The sequence below is a fragment of the Poecilia reticulata genome, chromosome 12, assembly GCF_904066995.2.
Source record: "Poecilia reticulata chromosome 12, P_reticulata-male-v2, whole genome shotgun sequence".
Classification (NCBI taxonomy): domain Eukaryota; kingdom Metazoa; phylum Chordata; class Actinopteri; order Cyprinodontiformes; family Poeciliidae; genus Poecilia; species Poecilia reticulata.
Window position 1 is genome coordinate 17,358,326 of NC_088841.1, and position 24,679 is coordinate 17,383,004.

Genomic DNA, 24,679 nt, shown 5'->3' on the forward strand with positions numbered 1-24,679 from the left:
GGCAAAAACTTTAAAGACAGGATGTGTGGATGAAAGCCAGAGAGACATAGGATGAGAAAAGGAGAAAAAGCAGAGCAGGGAGGTGGGCAGGCATGGGAGATGGGTACACACCTTCTTTATCAGACCAAGGATATTTCTGTGATGGTTTATGTGAGGGAAGAGGCTCCATCTCTAACACCTTGTAGATCTGTCCGAATGCCATGAGTCTGAGAGCATACTGTCGAATGCAAAACACAGCAGACATAAGGGCTGGGCGGGAGGAGCTGTGAAAGTGGATCAGATCTAATCAAAACACATTTTATTGCAAAACATTTTTAGGGTTTTTAAACTGTAGGTAAGTAATTGAGCGGTTTAGTGTATGTGTGTCCTAGTTATTTATTGTAAAATTTCTGCTCCAAGTGGTTCTTTCTGTCAGATGTTTAAAACCCAAATCAAGGAAACTTTGGAAAATTATACCAATCAATCAATCAATCAATCAATCAATCAATCAATCAATCAATCAATCAATCAATCAATCAATCAATCAAACAATCAATCAATCAATCAATCAACTGTCTGTTCATTTACACATCTACCCATCCATCCTTCCTTGAAGCCCATTTCAGCCACTTTGTTCACAATGCCTGCATTTATAAAGACCAGATATCTGATTGCTGTAATTACAAAAACAAAGCCTCTTCCATTGATTTCTTTGGAGGTTATAAATGTTCCACTATTTTTGGTTAAAATATAAATAAAACTTTTTTTTAAAAATGATGCAACTTTTCCATCGTTTTATTGCCCCTTATTGGAGACCAGAGCTGAACTAGTTGGTTGAAAAAAAAAAAAAAACTTTACTCCATTGTGTGCCAGAAAAACAGTTCTCTGCCACTTATTCTGATTTTATTTAGACATCAAACACCATAAATATAAGAACCGGAAATGACTCGGTCACTAAGTCGGCAGTTATGATTAACTATACTTTTTGAAAATGATTGAAATTGGCAGATGTGGATCCTGCAAATACATATCCACGTTTTAACATAAGTAGCAAAAGATGATCAAACTGCACGCAGCGGATCGGCTAAATTAAATCCATCAAGGAGGCAGGAAGTGTCAGATATTCGTGGAGCCTGGTGTGGCTCATTGACAGAACAGCTCCCTTACTCCTATCTGCTCTTGTATCTGCCTCCACACAATTATCCCCATTGACATTCCAGCCTCGTTCTGGCTGCCTTCAAAGGAAATGGACGGCAGGATCCACTAAGCCATGCGGCTCAGAGGCTGCCCTGCTCAGTCGAGCGTGTGTGTGAAAAAAGCCGTGCCCCCCAACACACACACACACACGCACACAGGCGCACGCACACAGCCACTGTCCTCGGGGTGTCGGAGATGGATTTATGGCTCGCAATGCCAACAGTTTCCCACACCAATCTTTAAAATGCAGCACCACACAGGCCCAGTTATATGTGTGTGTGTGTGTGTGTGTGTAGGTGTGCGTGTGTGTGCATCCACAGCGTGGACTTGGGGTGATACTGAGGTCTGGCTGTCTGGTAATTGTCGCGTTGCTTTCTTATTCCCAGAGTATAAGAACTTAGGGCCAGTATGGCTAAAGGATAACAATGCTGTCAGTAAGCTGTGGTTTGTTTGAGCGTACCTGCGCGCCGTAGGTGACGGCCTCGGCCTCCTGGTCTGTCATGTTGGCAAGAGTGTCTGTAGGCTCTTTCTCACATGGGTCGTGAAGACCTGGACCACCTAAAGAAAAAGGAAGAAGACACACGGATCTAGATTAAAAAGAAACTATCTTTTTAATCATTTGTTAGCTGCTTGGATTATATCTGCTGTAGTTCTTTCTACTGCAAACTTTAACCAGGATTCATTCAAATTGTTCTACTTTTCAGAATCAGTTTTTCAGGTTTTTAGTTACTCTTTCACTTCGTTTTTCTTTCCCAACAAATCTTGAGATATGACAGTCCAGTTTGGAAGTGTGATAAAGAGCCATCACTATTTTTTAGAGGGTAAATTTAGATCCGTTAAAATCTGTAACGCTTTATTACAGATCAGTTGTGAACAGTAATACCTTAATTCACAAAATAAAAAAAATTTAATTGCAATCCTTTTCTTGTTTTCTAAACTAAGTCAGGGAGGAAATAGTGTGTCCGGTGTCTAAAGGCCAGAAGAGTGATACAATTTCCTCATTTGGTTTTTGAATGAGTTTTTGTTGATCTTGTTGGACTAACACTCTGGTTTAATGTGAAAAATTGAATATAAATATTATCCCTTATTCTAAAAAGACCTTCTATTTTTCTCAGCATCCTTAACAGAACTGAATAAATAAAGTCCAAGAACTCAAACCTTTTTTTTCTATGCTATAAAAATAAAAAATATTTTAATTATGCTCCTTTGGTGTTTGCAAGTACATCCCAGAAAAGCCTGTAAAAGTCATTCAAGATGCACCAGAAAACATCAGAGATTGGATCAGAACCGAGCTTGGCTGATTCTTAATGAACAAAAAATGAAGGGAAAGAAAAGATGCTGCCAACCTGACAAACATTGGCAGAGCCAATAAAGAGCAAATAATAAATTGCACATTTCTCTTTACTGACAATAAAACGTGTTACATTTTATTGTTTGATACTTTGTATCCTTCTCACAGAATGAATCAGAAAAGACAGCTGGAATCAGGTAGAGATAGTTCTCGCAGCAGATGTTCTTACACCTTAATTTACCTTTCAAGCTCCATAAATCTTTGTCAAATTAAATAAAAACAAGCTTAGGTTTATGAAAGGCAACTCCTACTAGGACAAATAACATCTTGAAAAGCTGTGCCTAATTAGAATGCTCTCCTCACGGCAACCTTCTCAGACAGCTGTGCTCTGCAAGGTCGCTGGCAATGGTTCGACCTTTGCGGCTTTGAAATGAGCCAAAGTATCTGCTCGTCTATCCAAACTGAGGACATCCATTTGCTCTGTTCAGCGGCAATGCCAGGTATTAGCAAGTGGAGAAGCAGGCTCATGGGTCGACTCTTAAAAAACTTTGGTTTCATACCTGGGAGCAGTATGCCTGACGCCAGACACTCCATGACTCGACGCAGCGCCTCTCCTGCTCCAAGGGGTCTGTTGCAAGTGGCGATGGCCTTCTCGCATATGAGCTCTAATGGCTGCAAGGAGGAATGGATGCAAATGAAAATATGTAAAAAAAAAACAACAAACAAACAAAACAGGAAGACGTCCAGAGAGAGCTAAATTAATCTTCTACAAAACATGCCAAAATGTTCCAGTTGATTTAGATTTTTTTTGCTCTGGCTTTAGATATAAACAAGCTTATTTCCCACCTCTTCTTTTGGATATGGCGTGTTCTGTTGCCCATTACGAAAAAAAAAGATTCCATATTTATTTAAAAAACAGGGTTTTCTGGCACTAGTTGCCTTCATTTGCAGGAGATCAAACAGAAAAAAAGCAGAAAGAGAAGGAGGAAAGACATGCAGCAAAATAAAGATATTAACTTGGGACTTTTTTCTCTGACCAAATTAAATTGAACATTAAGCAGATATTTTTCTAAATGTTTCTGTATGCGGTTATTTTTCTGGAAAATAAAGATACACTTTAATGCATCTTTTACATATTTACCAGACTGAAAGTGAAACTTTTAATTTCTCAGCATCATTTAATTAAGTATCTAAGATTTCTATCATGTAGGGAAATTTAAAAAAGTAAAGGCTATAAGAATAAAAAAAAATACAACTGGCAAATATACAATGCTAAAAAAATGCAAATTACAAAAGGTTCAGTTATGCTAAATGTAATAATTTTGAGTTCTTGACCTAAGCAAACATTGCAACCTGTATTGTAATTTACTCATGTTCTTGGCTTTCAAGCAACATTTTTACAATAATACTCCCAAAAATTATTAATAATTTCATGGCTAAAAAAATTCCATCATAGTGTTTTATCTGCATTTTTTTTGATTTGCAGACAAAAGATGAAAACTAAATACAATCTCATCCAGAAAGACGAAAAACTTTGGGTTAATGGATTGACATTAAAGTCAAGACACAGAAGTTTTTCAAAAATGTCAGAGGAGGTTCAAAATGAATCATATCAATCTTCATCTTTCGGAAAAGTCGGACAAGTTTGACAAATAGCCAATAAAACACAATGTTCTCGAGTCTTAGTGAAAGATGGGACAATTAGATTAGTTTACTTCTTTTTAAGTAATTTTATTTCTCAAATTAACTTAGAATACAGTTATCCAACTAAAACTAAATTCCATTTTAGTTGAACCTGCGACTTATTGAAAATGTGGAGTACAAATAAATAGTGCTTCACATTTAAGAACAATAAAAAGATCCCTCTGTTCAACAAAACAGAACACCGTCTCCTTATTTCATGCAATTAACACTCGACGATAGAGTAAAAAGACTCACCCATCCTTTGAGAGGTTCCCAAATGGGGTGTCTATTGCACATGTCTCTTAGTATCCTGAGAACGATAACACAGGACTTAAGTCCGTTCACTCGAGCCTGAGAATTTGTAGAAAGAAGAGGGAAAAATGGAGGAAGGCATGACAGCCGGGAAAAAAATGAAATAAAATCAGAGTAGGGGAAAAAGGGAACAAATTTTGCATAAGGGTAGAAATAATTTTGCAGACAAACATCGTTAGATACAACTGTAACTGTTTGTGCAATTCTGCATATATTCAGCTAAAAATCGCTCTCTTTTTATGATGGCTCGATCCATGTCATTTTTTGCTTTTAGAGTCAGTAAGGTGAGTTGGAGGACAGATGGGGAACGGTATGGGAGAAAAATATAAAAGGAAGCTCTGACATACTGTACAAATCAGGCAGGTTCACACAATAGCAAAAAACCAACAAAAAAAAAAGAAAAACAAGTATAAAGTATTGCTTTTGTAGCCTTACGATTTTTCTTTACGAACACCCTTTTTCAGCTAACGTATGTCCGGAAGTATTTGACAACAAATTACAAGACAAACGGGCTTGAACTTAAATGTAAATCTTAATTTGTTATAACAAAGATTTAAATTTGTGATAAAAAAAAAAAAAGTGTAGATGCCTCCTTCTGTTAAACCGAGTGACAATAATAAGCACAGAAAAGTGAGCGGGCAGTAAATATGTCCTCCCTGGGTGAATCGTCAGGCTACAATAAGCATCGGGCACGAAGACAGGAAGTGAGTGGGTGCCGACCTGAAACCATTTGGCGTGTCGCAGCGCTGCCAGGGCCAACAGACATCTGTGTCTATCCAGCACCTCCCCCTCCTCCTCAGCCTCCACTGTGTGCGCAGCAGCGCCCAACACTGCCACGAAACAACAACAACCCGATATAGAGAACGTAAAACACACACACATCATGGCTGAGTGTGTGTGTTTGAAGGTTGCATGTGTGTGAATGTACCCAGACATGCTTGAAAGAGTGCATGAAAGTGCATACACACACACGTGCATGGACATTTTTTTTTTTGTACATACAGGGTGCCTTTCATGCCATAAAGTTGAACTCTCCTTGTAGAAAGTGCTCCTTCTCTGGACAGTTCTTGGATCTGTGTGAAAGATCTTCAAGGGATCAACTCGGGATTTTTGAAGTGAGGTTATAGTCTGAATATTTTACCTGTAGAGGTTAACTACAGGTAAAATATTTCAGTATAAATCCAGAAAGGATGACCCTGGAGGCTGAAACTAACGGCTAGTCTGAGCAGGGCTGTTCTGGCTGTTTATGTTGAAGTTTTGTAAATCAGAAGTTCTGTCAATTTAGTTTATTCCTCTATCCTCTAATTAATCTAACGGATTAAGAACACTCTGAGAGCCGTGGTGGAGATATTTTTTGTTTGTCAAATGTCTGGTGTGATGACAGGAGTTTTTTTTTTTTTTTTTTACAATAACTTTTCGGCCACTTTCTGATCCTGTAAATAATTTAGATAGAAACTTTTCTTTACATCTAAGTTGTAAGAAATGTTTAGTTATTATTTTGTCTATAATTTTGCTTGAAATAACACATTTTTCAAACAAATTGGAAGTGCGTTTGAAATCAAACCACCTGTTGCCATCCACAGCCTTTTCTGTGAATATTTTGGTTTTGGAGATTAGAAGGCAAAGGCCTTTTTCGAAAGTGACCAATTACCACCTAATAAAGGTACAAACAAAAAGACGTAAAACTATGCACAAATGCTATTTTATCTTTTTATCTTTTCTATTGTTACTTTTCTATTATTGGAGAAGAAGCCCATTATTATTTGAGGATCTACATACCGATCCTGGTCTTGCTCAGAGTAGCCGTTAGCTTTTAGCTCACTAACCAGAACATACTTCATAAAGCTACGAAAGGTAAGGTGAGATTATTTACTACTTCAATTCTTTTCACAGAGGAAGATCCAGAACTATCCCGTTAAAGGGCATTTCTTTCAAATAATTTAGAGAACTGTTTTTTAATTTAGTTCTACCGAATGATGTGGATGTTTGAGCATGAAAATGTTCATTATTTTATGCTCGTAATGTTTTTTAATAAATAAATAAAATCATTGTCACAGAAAAAGAAGCAACTTTGTGGGAGAGAGAGCTCCCTACAGACATACACCAAAACAAATACCCAAGGAGAGTTGATTTACCCTGTAGTGGGCTTAGTCACCTCATTGTTCCCAGCAACGTAAATCAATGTCTCCTTTATGTATTTACAAGGAATTTTGATCCAGTCTGCATCAGGCAGGAGTCAAAATAAGAGCTTGTGTTTGTTTTCATTGTTACATTACTTAAGGTGCACTTGATTTTGCAGATTTGGACATAAAAAATAAATATGGCCAAACAAAGACCCCTCCAGCCAAACAGAAAATCAAGCGCTCCTAAAGTAGAGCTGAAAAAAAAGAACAAAAAAAAAAAAAAAAGAGAAATAAATCTAAGGTTGTTTGAACTGATTTGAGACGAGCACAATACAGGAGGGATCAAGGCAGGGTTTGGTCAGAGCAGCGTGGCTGGTAGAAGACAAGCATTCTTCTGTACAGTAATACTTTTATATGGGTGCGTTTGATTCATGCTACCTTACACACCAGGCTGCTCGAGCTTCTACAGAATTTTGCAAGATATGTGTGAAGGCAGGTTGAATCAAACGCAGCTGTGTATGAGTGATTGAAGTTACATGGATGGCTTATTGTGGAAGTAAAAAAAAAACCCAAAAAAATCCTCATTGAGAGGGGTCTGTAAATATTTCCCCAGCTTTTTAAAGAATTTTTGTTTTTCTCCTCACCAGACTGGAGGATTCAAACAGACCCAATGCAAAACAGCATCAGAACATCTTTGACATTTTCCCTGAAATGCTGTTTAACTCTTGTTCTGTTTAAAGCAGACAATGTGCATTTTGAGGTCTGTCAGATCGGTCCCAGCTGCAACTGGGACTCTTCTGCCACTGCTAGTGGATCATTATAATCTTTCTGCTGAAGCTTGTCCTCCCACAGTTCTTGCAAACTCTCTGTTGGCTGCTACCTCTTTTATCATCATCACCCACAGTGTTTCTGAAGCCCTCAGTCTCATTAAAAAAACAAAAAAAAAAATCCTTCCCTTCCCTGTTGCGTCTCAGCTAATTTTCTGTCCCTCCTGCCTCTGTGGCCGTGCTGAGCAACTGATCACCAAGACTGCACGAAAATATGTAAGTGTGCACACAGGAGTTATTTTCAACCAAATATTAATGAACAACACAGCTACAGAAGGTGCATGTCAATAAATTTGACTCCTGAAATGTTCATTTTCTACAGTAATTCCATTCAAAAAAATTTAAACTGCTATAAAAGCGTTTCCAAAAGTGTTTATTTCCGTTAATTGTGATGCTTAAGTTTGACAATAAATGCAAAAACCAATAAGACAAAGATTTTTAGAGCATAAATTTAAGCCCACTGGGGGCATAAACTCTTGCTTGGGGATCTTTTTGCATGAATTGTTGCTTCAATGTGGCATGGCACCGAGGCAATCAGCCGGTGGCCTTTAGGTCGCCAGCATTGTTGGATCTGATGTCTGTGATCTTCCTCTTGACAACACTTCAGATATTCTCTGTGGGGTTTGGATCAGGCTAATTTGCTGGCCAATCAAGCACAGTCATATCGTGGTCAATGAGCCAGGTATTGCTACTTCTACAGGTGAGCAGGTGTTTAAGTCCTGCTGGAAAATTAAATCACCATCTTCAACGGCTTGTCAGCAGACGAGAGCATGGATCCGTCTACAGTCTTGTGGCAGACGGATGTACGGACTTCAGTGGACCAACAGCAGCAGATGACATGGCACTCACAACCATCACAGGCTGTGGAAACTTCACACTGGATGTCAAGCAACAAGGATTCTGACTGATTTTCAAATAAAATGCAAAATGTACTTTCATCTGAAAATAAAAGACTAAACCACAGCCGTGCTCTTTTTCTCCATAGCCCATGTAAGACGCTTCTGATGATACCTCTGGTTTCTTCCACTTAATTTTCCCTCAGTATGCTTGAATACAGTTAGTTTCTTTAGTAATGATTTCTTATGGCTTAATCTCTAGTTGAAGTCAGCAGGTGATGACGTAGTTGTATTATTATTTCATTTGTTTGGTTGAATGTAATGTGATTTTCTGAAAATCTGATTTTAGGGTTTACACCAGCTATAAGCTATCATAATCAGAAGTAACCATATCTCTGTGTAATGTATACATTTCACTTTTTGAAACATTAACATTTTTACCACCTGAGATGCACCTTCATTACTTTAAATCTAAATCTAAAGTTATAAAGTGCATCAGCCCGATATATAAAACTATGTATATATTATTACATCTATACATCACGAAAACAGCATGAAAATAACATCTACACTTGACAGTTATAGTTTCACTTATGCTTAATGTGATCATCATCCCTGAATATATGTCTTTTTTATATATATCTCGCACCATGAACACAACTTAATAATGGGAGGAAATATTAGGCCCAGTCATCTTAAAATATGCTCTTTATAAATCTAAGAGATTAGATCCAGTAAGACGGGCATGTTTATTTATCAGCTGAAAAATATGACCGTGTGTTTGCGTGTGTGTGTGTGTGTCGGGGGTGTGTGTGAGCCGTTCTCTCCGTCTCGTTGAGGCCTGGGAATGATGTACAACTAACCTTCGAGCTATCCCTCATCCCTCTGCGAGAGCCGAATGTCTCGTTGGACAGGAGCCACGCGATGGATGGGCGAGCTTGATGCCGCTGCTTCTCGGCTATTGATTTCACTGGCCTGCTGGCCTTGCTTTCCCCAGCTAACCAAGACTAATTATAACCAGCCTCTGCTTGCCATGAAAGCAGGTTGTTGGAGCACCAAACACGAGATGAGTCCTCAGCGAGATAACTCAGACATGCCTTCTGAACTTTAATTCAACCTTAATTTGTTTTTAATATTTTTTTGATTTATTTTTTAAAGGTTGGAGTGTATCTCCCTCAGGACTCCGGTGCTGGTTTATTTCCTTTTCCACTCTTGAAGTTTTGCTTTAAAACTCAGGCAACAGCTACATTTTATCTGAACACCCTGCAGTATGTTCAGACTCGCTTGGAAAAGCAGGTCTAAGGTCAGCACACCAGGCGACTGGGCCGACACTAAACTGACAGAGCGCTGGGTTAACGTTTTCACCAGGATACTCTTCACTTGACAGAAGACAGATGGAGAGGTCTGAAACTGGACCTTGCAACATCTCAGTGTTTTCTGAAGTTGTGGGCAAATTAATATGATTAATATGCTGACATTTATTTTGCACACCTATTGACCTTGCAAAATAACAAGAAAGAAAGTGGTAAGCTTCTGTAAACAACCCTCAAAACACTTAGGGATGGTTTTTTTTTTTCATCTAAAGCGTGCTTGTCTTATTATAAGAGCTTAGATTGGCAGTTTTATGTTTTCAACCATACAATTTGTATCTGGTTTCTCACATCTTTGATCACATTTTTTGTGTCAAGTTCTTGTGTGCGACACTATTGTTTAAATTAATCAAAACAATAACGATATATTTTTTTTATCTTAATAAATTAATAACTTAAAACGTCTGTGTTCGGATTTAAATAATCAGTACAAAGATGTGTCTTTCAATAATGACTTTTACTCAACTCACTCCTGCCTGTTCCTGTCTTGTTTTGTGTCATCATCAGTTAATGAGTTCAAAACTCTTGTTTAAGAACAGAAACAATTAGGTTTCACAAGACGCACATTTAGCACAGAAAAAAATAAAAATTTGTGTGAGTACCGGAAGTCAACTTTAGAAAATAATAAAAACGAATACCTTCCCAATTCAGGGTTCGTACCTTCACCATTTTCCTGTCCCTGCTCCTCCTCTACAACCTCTGCCTCCGCTTCTGCCTGCTCCCCCACCTCTTCTCCGTCCTCCCCGTTCTCCAGCTCCTCTTCCTCCCCTTCCCCTTCCTCCTCTTCTTCCTCCTCCTCAAGATCTTCATCTTCCCTCATGGCTGGTGAGGTTAGGGTGATCTTCAGCTTAAGCTTCGGATCTGTTGTAGTTTGTACCAGGATGGCCGCCTCAGGCGGAGAGCTTGACACCTCGTACTTCTCCTCTGTCAGTTTCTGCCGTGGGTTAATAGACAAAAACAAATGGTTGAGGGCCGAGGGCACGAGATGAATAAAAGCTGACACAAAATGTATCCGAGTTGGCTAACGCTTCCAGACCATGTCGTGATAAAATAAACAAAACCAAAAGTATAACAGGAAAGAAATACCGACTTTGTCACAGATTTGTAACCACAAACTTCAGTGCTTTTCATTTGCCCACCATTGGCCAGACCAGCACAAAGTAGTGCATTATCTGGAAGCGTCTTTGACCTTGCAGGGGAAAAGCATCGACAATGAATGATGCTATCACTGCACCACGTTTCATCAATGTACAGTGAAATCCAGTGTTAGTTTTCCTACATGCTTGTTTTGCTAAAAAGTTGTTTGGTCTCCATGAGGCTGTTTGTTTGTAGTTCCTGGGAAAAAAAACTGCTAAGATTAAAATACAGCAGGTGGACTCTGTTTACTAATTAGAGAACTTTGGAAAGAAACTGTACTAGATTTTATTCAGAGACGGAAAAGTAAAAGGTGAACCACGTATCACTTCCTTTCCGTATCACCGTTATGCAGTACTGCTATGTGCTGTTCTGTCAGAGTGGTGTCCAGCAGGTTTAGCCCTCAAGGATTAATGTTCTGCATGCTTCTTAAAGATTTCAATGATCCAACTCAGCTGATCTGAACACTTGAATAAGGCCTGGTACTGAACCAGGAGAGTAGAGCCAGGAAAATCCAAAACATAAAGGACTTGAGGGCTAACTTTCATACACTATGCTACATTTCATAAAAATATAATAGACATTTGTGATTGTGATGTCACAAGTTTATAATACTTTAAATATTAGGCGCAAAATCACCAGAAACATCAGTGAAACCAAAGGGATTAGTTAGGTTCTTGCTTACATCGTGGCGTTAAAGCAAACTTGAAGTTTTCATTGTAAATCTTTCTGTGAGTAAAACAAGTGTTTCTTTCTGAGTGTTACAGCCACTGTCAAAGTGAGCAATGACTCACAAGTGGCCGTGTGGCTCTGAGGATAAAATCAAAATCTCAGATATGAGACTTCTTGCTTGTTTCCACACACCCACAGGAGAGAAAAATGTGGCTTGTCCCACTCTCAGGAGATAATAGTGAACCTAGCAGGCAGAGTTTATTTATACATGGCCCTGTTCAAAATGACGAGTTTTCCCCATATGTCTTATAGACAAATGCTAATAAATGACATCACCTACTTGCAAACAGGAGCTAAGTTTAATCGGACAACAATAATCAAGTTGAAGCACTGTTTGAATTGTGGATAATTTGTGAGTTTTTTCTATTCCATTTTTAAAAGAAGACGTTCTTTGAGAAGGCAGAAGGCATTTAAAAAAAAAAAAGAGCTTTGCTGTGCTTGTTTGTTGTGTCCCTGTGTGAGTTAATCCCTGGATAATTGTCAGGAGCTTCACTTCAGAGCCATGACTTGTTAATGAGGAAATGTGACACATGGACATGACACCTCTCAACTTCACACTTGACGATATTGCTGCGTCGTGCCTACTTATGCTCACACCAACACCCACAAAGCTTTTCTGCTCGCAGCACAGCGAACGCTGGCAAACAGAGACAGAAAAGTACAAAAAAAAAAAAATAAGATCTGGAAGCCTGTTCAGCTTGCTTAAATTCTTCCAGTAAGAAATGCTTTACAAAAACCTTTACTGTCTTTTCTTCATGTTAGAAAGGAGAATTAAATTCAATTCTAGCGTGTGCATGTCGAAGGAAAATTTTGGACCAGCTGCGGGAAAGAAAATACCAGTGAGAGCAGTACTGGCATGCGTGCTTGTGTGTGTGAAAGGGTCAGAGTGCGTCTCTAACCTGAATCTGTGTGGGTAAATTGTGACAGACAGTGTCCAGCAGTGTCTGTGTGGGTTTGTCTCTGCACATCAGCACCAGTTCCAGGTCCATGTCGCCTTTGATCAGGAGTCCTTTGGCCACCAGACCGACCCTCATCACTCCACAGAGCATGCCACCACCGCCAGGCTCTCTGCTTCACAAATAAACGTAAAAAAGGTAATCGGCTGCAAGTCGGAACGCAACATAATCTTCAATTAGAGTAGCATAAATAGGTCTTAATTTAATAAAAATCAAGGCTTTGCCTCAGGTTGTAACTGTTCATCATATAAAATAAATATTCTGCAGAAAGTTATCGTTTTTTGCTGTCTGACAATAAAAAACCGTACTCTTTGTAAACAGCTTTGTTCAAAAAACGTGTCGAACCTCGTTTGCTTGACATAATAATCAGCTTACAGGCAGCATGATTAAATTATTAAAATACAGCGTTGCAGTTAATACGACAAAATACGATCAGACAGAGCAATTCAGCACTGTAATGAGAACTAGCGAACCATTTCTACAAAAAAAAAAAAAAAACGATTCATGAAGATATTCAACCATGAAGACTGCCTGGCAAGACACTGAAAAGCTGTAGAGTTATGTCCCTCTGCTGAAACACAGAGTCCAGGGGCACTTAAAGAAAGTTTCTTAAAAGATGACTATATAGGGGCACTGATGATGTTGCAGGTGGCACATCAAAATCAAAAGACATGAAAGAATATTAGTGATTTTGCAATACAGCAATATCATAACAGGGAGCATCTAGAGATGAAAATGTTAGTAAGCCTTTTTTTTTTTACATTCCCGACAAACAGTTTCTATGGCTAAAAAAAAAATCATAAATCTTAGTTGTATAATAGGTGTATTTTCTGTTCACCTGTATCCCTCATTGGGTTCCTCAGATTCTTCCCTGGGCACCTCACCAGGATCGTCCTCCTCTGTGCTGTCTGCTGGTTGGCTGTCGAAGTTGTTGTTGTTGTTGTTGGGGGCGTCGCTGCTGCTCTGATCCAGCCAATCGGCGACCTGCTTGAGCGCACACTCGACGGTGGACACCAGCGTCTGAACGGCTTCCAGCTCCTGCGAGGAGGGGTAGATGGTGGAGTGCTTCGCCATGACATGGCGGTCATCGTTGCTGAAGGAACGGAAGGACCTCTGAAAATGAGGACAAACAACTTCCTTAGTCATTCAGATAGGATGGAAAAAATTAGAAAGAAAACTAGATAAAATAAAAACCTGTTTGAGGACACTTTTTTTCATTCTAAAGAAAACAGCTAAGTTGGGCTGCAACTAATGACTAATGATTGTTTTATTAACAGATTATTCTACCGATTATTCTGATGATTCAACCAGTTGAAAAAATTGAAATAATTTGAACTTTTTTTAATACAATATTATAAATACATTAAACAATGTGACTTAAATTATTTTGCTGCAATATAGCATTACCTTAGTGATTTTGAACCAAGTGAAGCTAAAGCTACACATCAGATGAGTTTCAGGTAAATCATGCTGACAGACAAAGGCGTTTTCATCTTAAATGCAAAATGCAGAAATGTTTAGTACAGTTTTGACTTAATTACTGCTCTGAATATGTTGTTTTTTTCAGAACTTGATCTTTGAGTTTGTTAACGATTAATCGATTACTAAATTAATTGGCGATTATTTCAATAATCGATTCATCACAATTAGTCCAATGGATCTGATTAATTGTTGCAGCCTTACGGTTAAGATGAAAACTGCAGGAGCATTTCCTGTTGCTGACACAGCATACAGTGCAACTTTTTTATGAATAGGAAACCTGTGAGAGCTCACCAACCCAGAGACATGAGCATAAACAGCCATTAGAAATCAACCCTACCCCGATACTCATACCCTGTCCGCTCTTTCCTAATCCAATCAGACATTTTGGCCTTGGGAATTCATGTCAGCACCTCAGTCTTTCTGATTTGCTCCTTCCTACTCTTCAGGAAGTATATGAAAGGCAAGCACTGAAGGAGGACACCAGGTGCGAAACATCAAATGAGGGTTTCTCAGGGGAGAATTAATGACAGAAAAAAGAGGGAGCTTGCCACGGAAGCAGAGGAGGAGGAGAACGGAAAACACCAGGAACGGGAAATGGGAACAGTATGGAGTTTTATAAAACGGATAGGAACAAAAATGGTTGCGAAGTAGGAGGCACAAAGATGAAAGGGAAAGTAAAGAGATGAATAAAGTAGAGCAGCAGGTGCAACGGTGTATTTAGGTTTTTTTGCATATTGCAGTAAATAGCATCCAGACAGAGCTCTGGATCTACATATGGATTTACATAAAAACACGGTGGTGAACGTTGGCCTGTTTTCATCCCTTGTGCCTTCACATCTCAAAGCTTGGCGCCATGGAGAACACATCTCTAATAAAAACACCAGTGATGAGTCCATTGATCCACTGCCAGTGAGCTGATACATTAAAGACACAGTTGTACCCTGACATATTTCGATGTCAAATGTTTTTATATTAACCAAAAGGTTGATTTCTTACAGTAAATAAGACGAGCATCTCATAAAAAATGATGTAGAATGAGACTCAATTTAAAAACAAAACGTTTTCAGTCACATTTTATTGTAAATGTAATGTCAAATATTATTCAAAACTTTCTCAATAATTAACTAAAAATCTTTATTGGCTTTAGAGCAAGCAAATTATTTCTATAGTTGCTGTGCAGCTTTATCCATGTTTTCACTGGTATTTGGAAGATTTATCTTTGGCTCCAAGTCCATGAGGGTGGATGACCTCTTCACCTTTATCCTTACAGAAAGAGACTGATAATTTGCAACTGGATAATAGTAACTATTAAATAATTGAATTAAAACCTATTTTGTTGAGGCTTGCAATTCCAGCACATTTCATGTGGAATATAAAAACCATTTCAGAATACAAATGTGCTTCATTTAACCCAACAAAAACAAATTTTTATATCTGCTCATAAGAAAAAGACAACATTCAGTGGATACAAAACTACTCTGGTTTATAAAGGAACACATACAAAAGGCTCCACCGCGGGAGTATCACCAGATTCAGTCTCGCAGGTGATCGTTCACAACTTTTATCTTTCACAATGGCATTTTAGTGCTTTCAGAAACTCATACCGGTAAAATCAATATACATTTTCTAGTGAACTCAAATTTTGTCCATTTGGTTTTCACTGAATACACAACAAAACATGTAAGGAGCTGCACAATGTATAATCCATGCACCAATAAGTATTGTTCTGCTTTGATTCTCTTTGTCTCTTTGTTTTCAGAAATACGCCAGTCGTCTACAATAGAAATAAAATCATAATTTTCAGAGAGATGAATTTTCTTTTTAAACAGTAGACAATGCCAAATATTCCTGCTAAGTGTGAGGCGCACAGTTAAGTGTGAGGACGGCGCTCCTACCAAGCTGCAGAGTAGACCTGCTTATCTCAAATCCCCACATTTCCCTTTATTCTCTCCAACACACACATGAACTCAAAGAGACCAACACATCAGCGCTCATAAGCAACACACACACAAAGAGGAGAGATGACCTTTTCAAAGTGGTGCAGCCTGAGGGCTATTATCAATCTACTTAAAATCCAAGGACCACCTTTGAGCGCACACATACACACACACACACACTCAACAGTGAATTCTCGAAGATGAGCCAAAAGCTTTCTTTATAAATCCTAAAACTAAAGCGTCACCCCGAGATCTACATTCCTAAATGGCGGCAGCTCCTCTGGACTTAATAATCACGTCTGTATAGCCACAACAAGAGGAAATGCGCACACAGAAAAACCACACACACGCACACGCACTCCACACCGATCCTAATTGAAACGGTGACACTCTCTTTCACTGAAGTGACTGAGATAAAGCCATTAACAGCGTGGAGAACAAGCGCAGCACAATAATTGCAGCCTCACAGCCTGTGTGGTTCGGGACGTAGAGTGTTGTTGGAAACATTTGAGGGAGTTCGCACAAAAGATCACTTCAGATTCTTCGAAACTATGCAGCCAATAACAGGAGAGACATGAGGTGAATTGAGATAGCATTAAGATATGTCGATTAAAATATATTACATGGGTTTTAAGTAGTGTCCTGTTTAGTAATTTTTGGTGGGGCAACTTTTTTTTAATGAAGAAATAAGTAAAGAAATATCAAAACGCTACTCAGTCACTGACACATATATGAACTTGATTTTACAATGACATTTCTCAGGAGTAACACATCAATCTGAGAGCTCATCCAACATTTTCTTCCCACACTGGGCTTATCTTGTACTTGTGTGTCTTCTCAAAGCTGTGTTTAACAGAGCGGTCGTAGCAGATTTTATGAGCTGTGGCTAATGGGAGCTTCTGCAACCATAAACCAAGCTGAGAGGAGGGAGGGTGCCAGCAAATCTATGTATGTAAAGCTGCGTTCCTTGACTGCGGAGGGTGTGGGGGGGAGGGGGGGCGTTGTTGGCCAGCTGTTGTGATGACCACGTAAATCAACACCGTTAAGTGGGACTCGCTGACAAGAATCGACCCTGCGAGCCAGCAGAGTGTGTAGAGATAACACTGCTGACATGAGGACGAGGGAGCGTAGATGTGATGGGCCTTGAAACAGAGGTTATTCTAGGCACTCGTGGTTATGTTGTTCACGGCTGACAACAGTCTCTGAAAGACAGAAGTTAGCTGTACAGCATATCCTCTTACAAGCGGGTGAATGAAAGGAAACAAATCAGGCATTAAAGATAAATCAGAGGTTATGATCCAGTCTGCCTGTGACAACGTCAAGAGTCAGAATGAAATTGCATTCAATTGAGCACATTAACCTGAAGCTGAACAGAGGACGTAACGATTGACTTCAGGTACAGCCATAGTTAACTGAGCAGTGTTTATGATGATCTTTGAGCCTGTTTGACTGAACAAGCTTAGATGCAGCAATGCTGTTACACAAGAAAAAACAACAACTAAGAAGTCAGAAATTACAATTTATGACTTCCTGGTTTTATTCTTTCTTCACCAAAAAACCCTAAATGGTCATTTTTGGCTAAATTGTTGCAACTAGATGAGATGATTTAAAATAAAGTGTGAACTTTATTTTAAATCATCTCATTTAAATGGGTGAGCATAATTTGCTTTGTGGTAAACAATCCAAATTAAAAGCACTAAAACTCAAATACTCAAACCCAAATCTGTGTTTTTGACTTGTTCTTGTCGTTAAATCATCATCTCCTTAACTTTAACCCCTTCAGTATTTTAGATGTTGATCTAGGGTCTTCTTTACCTCCTGGAAGACCCGTCAATATACTTAAGTAAATTGTGATAGGCCGGTCACTTCTGGACGGATTCGCCACCGTTTCATGTTATCTCCATTTGTAGATAATGATTCACTGGACACATTCGTCTTTAAAAATGGATACTTTAACCGTTCCTTGATTAACAGATTTCGATTACTATTTGTTGTATGTTCATGAATTTATTTAACCCAAGCTGTAATGTGTTGTTTTTCTTTTATCTGTTTGCTTACAATATGTTGTCAAGTCGGTTTTTTTGTGTGGATTTCTTGGTTCTACAGGTCAGACATGAATGTAACCCAGTGTGGCTAATAATGTTTAAACAGAAAAATGTGGTATCTTCACACAGGCACAGGTAAACATGAAATAATTATTCGAAAACTGCATATTATATGTATTTGATGATATGAAATGTCTAAGTGTTAAAAAAGCAGGAAACCTCCTCCCCCAGAAATCTATACAGAGGGGAATATGTTTTTTCCACAGACTGTACACCTTCACATGTCACTGGTGCTTTTAGACCACACACTTGCCAATTACACTCCATTTCATGCTCCACTGGAACCTACCAGCTGGCAGGACCGTGTTACATAACCACATTACACAGCATTTACAACTTACAGTGTGCACTAATGTGCAAACACTTTAATGCAAGAAAGTACACAGAATATCACGGCAAAAAAAATCTGACAAAGATTCAATACACACAAACCACACAGGACCGTTACAGAGGGATATAGATATAAAAAAAACAAACATGATATGATCAGTCACGGTCATCACTTCTGTCCATTAGCTCCACATCTGTCCTCAACACAAAGCACATCAGTTCAAAGGGCTGTGCTCAGTCACACATGCTGTCAGGAGAAGCTACTTCACAACTAAATGGAGCAGAATTTACGAATTTACGTTCCTCTGCTGCCTGTCCCCTCCAAACTCCTCCCGTCTCTGCAGCCATCTGCTATAAATTACATGACCCAACGCCAAGGACAAGGCTTACTAGAGCAATATCAGCTGTGATAGAGAGTATAGTCCTCATTCAGGTGGTCATGTGAGCTGCCCTGAACACCTTTAACTTTTTAATCAGAACCTATGAACATTTTTGTGCACATGTGCGTGTTTGCGTTTAGGAAGTGGAGATGATAAAAGCCTCTTAAATGTGTTAAAGGCACAAAAAGAAATAGAAGATGAAGGCAGAAATGTGCCAAAACTGCAGAGGTAGATAAATAACTTTGATTACTTTTGGGAAGCTGAAGTAAAAAAAAAAAAAAAGGTTTGCTCAAAAGCTGACAGCACGAGCCTTCACAGTAAAAATTATATCCAGAAAAACAGACATCACCACCTATAAATACCACGCAAAAAAACCTTTCAGAAGTGCTGTTTGGGGAAGATGTCACACCTATTTAGAACAAAAGGTAACCATGCCATGTGAAAGAAAAAGAAACTTAAAAAAAAATCTCAAAATAGTCCTTGAGAGATGTAACAAGCAAGACGGAAGGGAAAAAAGCAACAACTCAGTGCCTTCTCTGCAATATCCAGCAGCCTCAGGGGGATTGCATTAAAAATTCATCCTGTGATTTATCTGCACTCTGCTTGGCAGGGCGGCCTCGCCACACTCCACCATCCTGCTTTATTGTGTGCTCTCGCACTAGCTGTCTCTCAAATTACCAGACATGCAGAACGTCACATAGGCAAGGCAAGATAGCAGGGTACACATGCATCGAAATATATAAACGAAACCCCACGCATGGATTCGAAATATCAGAAATACCATTAGCACCAGGTCCATCAGCTGAACTGAAAGCATGAGGGGGGGAATGAGCTACAATAAAGCCATACACTGGAACAGTTATGCTGCGTGCCATCAGTATTCACAGACTGTATTGTTTAGACAAGAATGATGTTCATAGAAATTCTGCTAGAATCAGTCAAGCCCATAAACCAGCCTCCAAAACATCAACCCACCGCCTAATTTCTACTAAAAGACTCAGATGTTTGTGTGTGTGTGTGTGTGTGTGTGTGTGTGTGTGTGTGTGTGTGTGTGTGTGTGTGTGTGTGTGTGTGTGTGCTTCTGTACTTCGCTCCTGGTAATGCAGAAACATGGTTTATAGGCTCTATAACACTTTAAGACCTAGTTGCTAAAAGAAGCATCATTTTTCCCAATCATGTACAGGACTGAGAAGTGAAATATAAATTTTATTTAAATATACAAACTTTTAAATAAAATATACATAGTTAACTTGCTGAGGAACATAAAATGGACATAAACAATAATGACACAGAAAAACACAAATACACTACAGTAACAAATCTCATTTTATGATAGTTAACTTAGGATTTATAGATCTAAAACCCACCAAAAATGTAAATATTTAAAACATTCCATTCTTACTTAAAGGCAAAATGTTATAAAAAAACAAACTAAAGTTACTCTACTTCCTGCATTACATGTTATTGAATTAAACTGCTGAAAGCAGCGTATTAACAGTCAATGCTGGTAAATACTTATTTGGAGTGGGACAATAACAATAAAACAACACAATAAATATACAACAATTCCATGGTATCACAGTTTTAACACTGCAATGCATTACATGGTTTATTTGACTTTAATACAGGCTAACAACTGCACTGATCTGCAGCCAATTGGTGTCTCACGTGAAATTCAACATCCCATTTGGGACAACTTCTCTAGAGTCTCACCCAGACATCGAGGCTGACACCAATAATGTGACCACATGGTCAAACAATCAGACAGAAAGAACAGTGTACCACTTACAAACAAACTGTAGGCAGGTGTTGTTATTGAACTTCTATAGAAACATCAATGAAAAGAGTTGTTTGCTGTGTTGTTTGGCTTGCATTTTGACGCCACTACCAAGGTCAGCATTTGCTGCATTGCCCTAAGTCAGGAGTAATCACAGTACTGAGTTTGCAGCATGGGGGCATGCACTGGTCTCATTACCCTTGGTTATTTATGAGCTCAGCTATGTTTTCCCTTTGTGCAACGTCCAACCTCAGCACCACCGGTAACATCTTTTTTTCTTTCCAAAGTGCATTTTTCTCCTCTCCTCCCCGTTTCTCTTCATTCCGCTGCCTCCCAAACAAACGACTCTTCCCACTTATTCACTTTTTGTACCAATTTCTCCTCCTCCCTTTTCTTGTTCTAGTTTTTAATAATTCATCTTCTGCTCAGCCCCCCTCCCCATGGGAGAGGAACTTCCACTGTCACAAGCCAAGACCATTAATCAATCCTCCGTCCCGCACACATTTTACCTCAACCTCTTTGCTCCTAACGCTCCTTCTCCACTCCTCCCCTCCACTTTTGCACATCTCCTTTTGCTTTCAACATTCCTTTTTACCGTTATTTTCACATTATTCTATCATTTATGTTTTATGGTCTTATTTGCTTCCTCTTGTCATTTTCTTTTCCCTCAACTCTCTTTGATCCTCTGAGCCGTCCTCTCCACCCAGTGCTGAAGCTCCTTTGAACGGTATCTCTGTGCTCCTGCACCAGCCATCTTACACCTTTTATAACATAATTAAAAATTGTGTTGTTACATTTCTTTGCACTTTCTAAACCTGCAAAAATATGCAGACAAAAGAGCTATTATTAAACAATAATATTTATTCACTAAATGTCAGGAGCATATTAGCAAGACGGAGCACATTAATTAAATCTAGAAGAATTAATTATGCAGTGATACTAAAGTGAAAGAGAAAATCCAAAAGGTCACGAGAAAACGGCTTGGCTCTATGAAAAACAGCCATACGTGAAGAATCTTCAGCATTACTTGCACCCCAATGCTAATGAGATATTATTAAATAAATGCATTACAAATGCATTCGAATAAAATTCTATTTAATTGCAGTAGAATAAATTTCCTTTAGTATGGGGGAAAAAAGGAGAATATTTATGTTTGCTGCATTTATTTTCAAATGAAAAAGAGAGGACTTTAGACCGCTGAGGAACAATCCAGTCCTTTTTCAGACAAGGCACTTCTGAAGTTTTATCTGGCGAGAGCAAAATTTGTAACTGAAATCCAGGTTGGCCTTTGCGAGGCGACTCTTGAAGCAGGTCCTGAAATCCTTGTTCTTTGTCCAAGTAGCTTTGGTAATCATCTTTGCTTATGGAGTTTTTGCTCAACTTTCCATAGGAATACTTAGATACAACACTCTGCATAAAACTAGATTTTTTTTTTATTTTTAGGAACAGCTTTGTGTAGATTTTTTAATGTGATATGGACAACTTTCATATCAGCAATCTCTTCTCCATTACTGTGTTGTTGGTAGTTTTTTTTTTTTTTGACACGTTCATGTAAATGATTTAAACGGAAAAGGCTTTATTTTATATTTTTGCTGAATCCTAGCTACATATTTCCCGGTAATGTTTCACAAAGTTGGAGCGAACAGCAACAGGGATCTTTGACAAATCTACTTTGTGCAATTTTCTGGGTCCACTTTTATGCACTGGATTTAGGTCAGGGTACAGAGGCTGCTGTGGAAGAATGTTAGTAGTTTTGTATTAGGTTAACCATTTCTGAGTTGATTAGACCATATGTTTGAGCTCATTATGGTGCCAGAGATGATATTGCTACAATTGTTCCCAAATTAAAGGTTGGATCTCCTGCATTTTTAATGTAATATCCTGCTACTACTGTTAAAAACATTTAAAAGAAGTGCTATTATTTTGAAGGATGCTGTAAATTGTTTTATTTTCTGCCTCTTTTTACCTTCGCCTCATCCATTTTGTTGCATTCCTTCATTTTCTAAATGCTCATAACTCATTCTCTCAACATCTACTCTATTCTCACTGATGTATGAGCTCTCCTCCCCTATCTGCCCTGAACAAGCCTTTATCACACATCTATTTCTCAGCCAGGACTTACATTATCTATTAGCTATCTGTATAACAACTTATCAGATCGAACTCGCGGCCTCCATTCGAGAGAAGTGATTTCTCCGCTGTGGATAATCCACACACCCCACGCAAAAATCCCCAGCACCTACAAAACAATCAGTGCATTACCATGCCTGCAGGAGGAGTGGTCACTTGTTTCCTTCCTGCTGACGCCCACTTCTGGAGTTGGGGGGCGTGTGGTGGGGTGCAGAAGCAAGGTTACTCGTCAGGATGTAGATGGCGAGACGTTTCTGCTCCTCATGTGCTCGTCTCTCACTCTGACCACTCTAGAACGATGGTTTCTAAAGAATGAACAGCAGAAAGAGAGAATAAGAAAGGTATGATCAGTACTACGACGACTTACTAAACACTACGTTGCGAGGTTATTTAATGTGCAACATATAAACAACAGTTATTCAAATTCCTTCACATTTTAACACATTACAACCACAGACCGAATGGAAAAGGACACACGGTTTTCAAAACTGTTTCGTCAACAGGAGTCTAAAAATTGTGGATACCTTTGTCAACGCTTTGTGGAAAACAACTTTAATTACAATTGCAACTAAGGGTGCTTTCACACTGCAGCCTGAAGTGACCCAATTCCAATTTTTTTTGACGTAATGCGACCTATATCCGATCTTTTTATGACAGTCTGAACAGCACAGGTCGGAATTCTGTTCGAATGTGACCCATATTTGATGTGTATCCGATTCAAATGCGACCTAACGTCCAGGCCACATTCATCCGAACTGAACGTCACTGATACTCAACAAATGTCACTATTCTGCGTCCTGATCAACCGGGAAGAAAAACAACAACCATGACAGACTATATGAGGATTAAGTTGTTAATATGTTGCTCCGGTTGGACAACAACTTCAAATATGTAAGCTATGCTACACCGTTAGCCTCCATGTTTACTTCCGCAAACACTAAGCACTTCTTTTTATGGCGGTTGGCAGAACACTGAGAACGCTGAAGCTATTGCGCCCTCTACTGCACATGCGGGGCACATTCAGGTTGTTTGCCCGTTCAGACTGCAGAACACATACAGGCCGCATATCTGTGGCAGTGTGAACGGCCCCGGCAAAATAATCAGATTTGACAAAAAAATTGGAATTGGGTCACTTCAGGCTGCAGTGTGAACACAGCCTAAATCTTCACCAGATTTGCATACCCAAATACTTTTTTTTGCTTCTTCTTTTTTACAAAAAAGCTCAACTTCAGCCGTATTGGATAAATAGCTGGATTCATATCTGGACTTTGACTAGACTACAGCAAATATGAATGCACTCTAGTCTTATAACACAAGTGCTTTGGAGCATCTAAAAGATTGTTAGGGTTGTCATGCATTTAGCTCCATTCTACCAACTATAATCAGCTTTCCCGTTCTTGCTGTGAAGAATTATCCCCAAAGCACGATGCTGCCAACATCACGTTGCAGCCCTTAGCTTATTAAATGTTGTCCCAAAAGTTTAAATTTGTTATCACTTGATGTCTTGAATACACAGACATATCTTGACTGATAGGGTGACCTCTGAGGGCACTTGATTTCACAGTCTTTCACTTAGGGCCATCAGAGTAAAAGCAGGTTAAAAATAAATGCATGCAACACTTTATTTGTAAAAAAAAAAAAAAAACCAAAAAACCTTGTGTTAATCTAAATTCCAATAACCCATATTGAACGTTGTGGTTCATAATGTGAGAAAAATGAAAAATATGGACAAATTCAACATATAAACTTTCCCAAGGTGTGTAAAAGTACAATGGATACATGAAACAGCAGGAACTGACAGACTAACGGGTAAGTTCACGAGCAGATAGATGTAGACACACGTAGGGCAAATACATGCAAAGAGCCTCACAGGCCCTTATTCATAATTCATGGGTTGGCAACGTTCTGATGGAGGGGGATGTTAAACAAACACGTGCTTGTTTTCATTCACTGGCTTACACTCTTGAGTCCAACAAACCCTCCCTATAGGTCAATAATACAGCTGCAAAATGAACAGAAATGTCATTTATGATTCCTTTTCACGTTTGTGGAAGGTTTGTTGAAACCATTTTATATTTGTGGTCACTGATTTTCTTTT

The 24,679-nt window shown here is 38.9% G+C and overlaps 1 protein-coding gene across 8 annotated transcripts in view; it reads right to left on the reverse strand.

The window, feature by feature from the left end:
* The window catches only part of strbp (spermatid perinuclear RNA binding protein), an 88,110-nt gene that overhangs the window by 18,491 nt on the left and 44,940 nt on the right, over positions 1-24,679 (reverse strand). For 7 of the 8 annotated variants that reach the window (XM_081613334.1, XM_017307886.2, XM_008424014.3 and 4 more), the window contains 9 exons: positions 22,714-22,886; positions 13,279-13,553; positions 12,384-12,555; positions 10,279-10,552; positions 5,183-5,292; positions 4,406-4,501; positions 3,028-3,139; positions 1,637-1,734; positions 112-217 (listed from right to left, as the gene is read on the reverse strand). In XM_081613334.1, the coding sequence (XP_081469460.1) occupies positions 112-217; positions 1,637-1,734; positions 3,028-3,139; positions 4,406-4,501; positions 5,183-5,292; positions 10,279-10,552; positions 12,384-12,555; positions 13,279-13,553; positions 22,714-22,716 (1,246 nt within the window). In that variant the 5' untranslated portion in view covers positions 22,717-22,886. The remainder of the gene's footprint in view (positions 1-111; positions 218-1,636; positions 1,735-3,027; positions 3,140-4,405; positions 4,502-5,182; positions 5,293-10,278; positions 10,553-12,383; positions 12,556-13,278; positions 13,554-22,713; positions 22,887-24,679) is intronic. The other variant, XM_008424015.3, reaches the window with a different exon arrangement.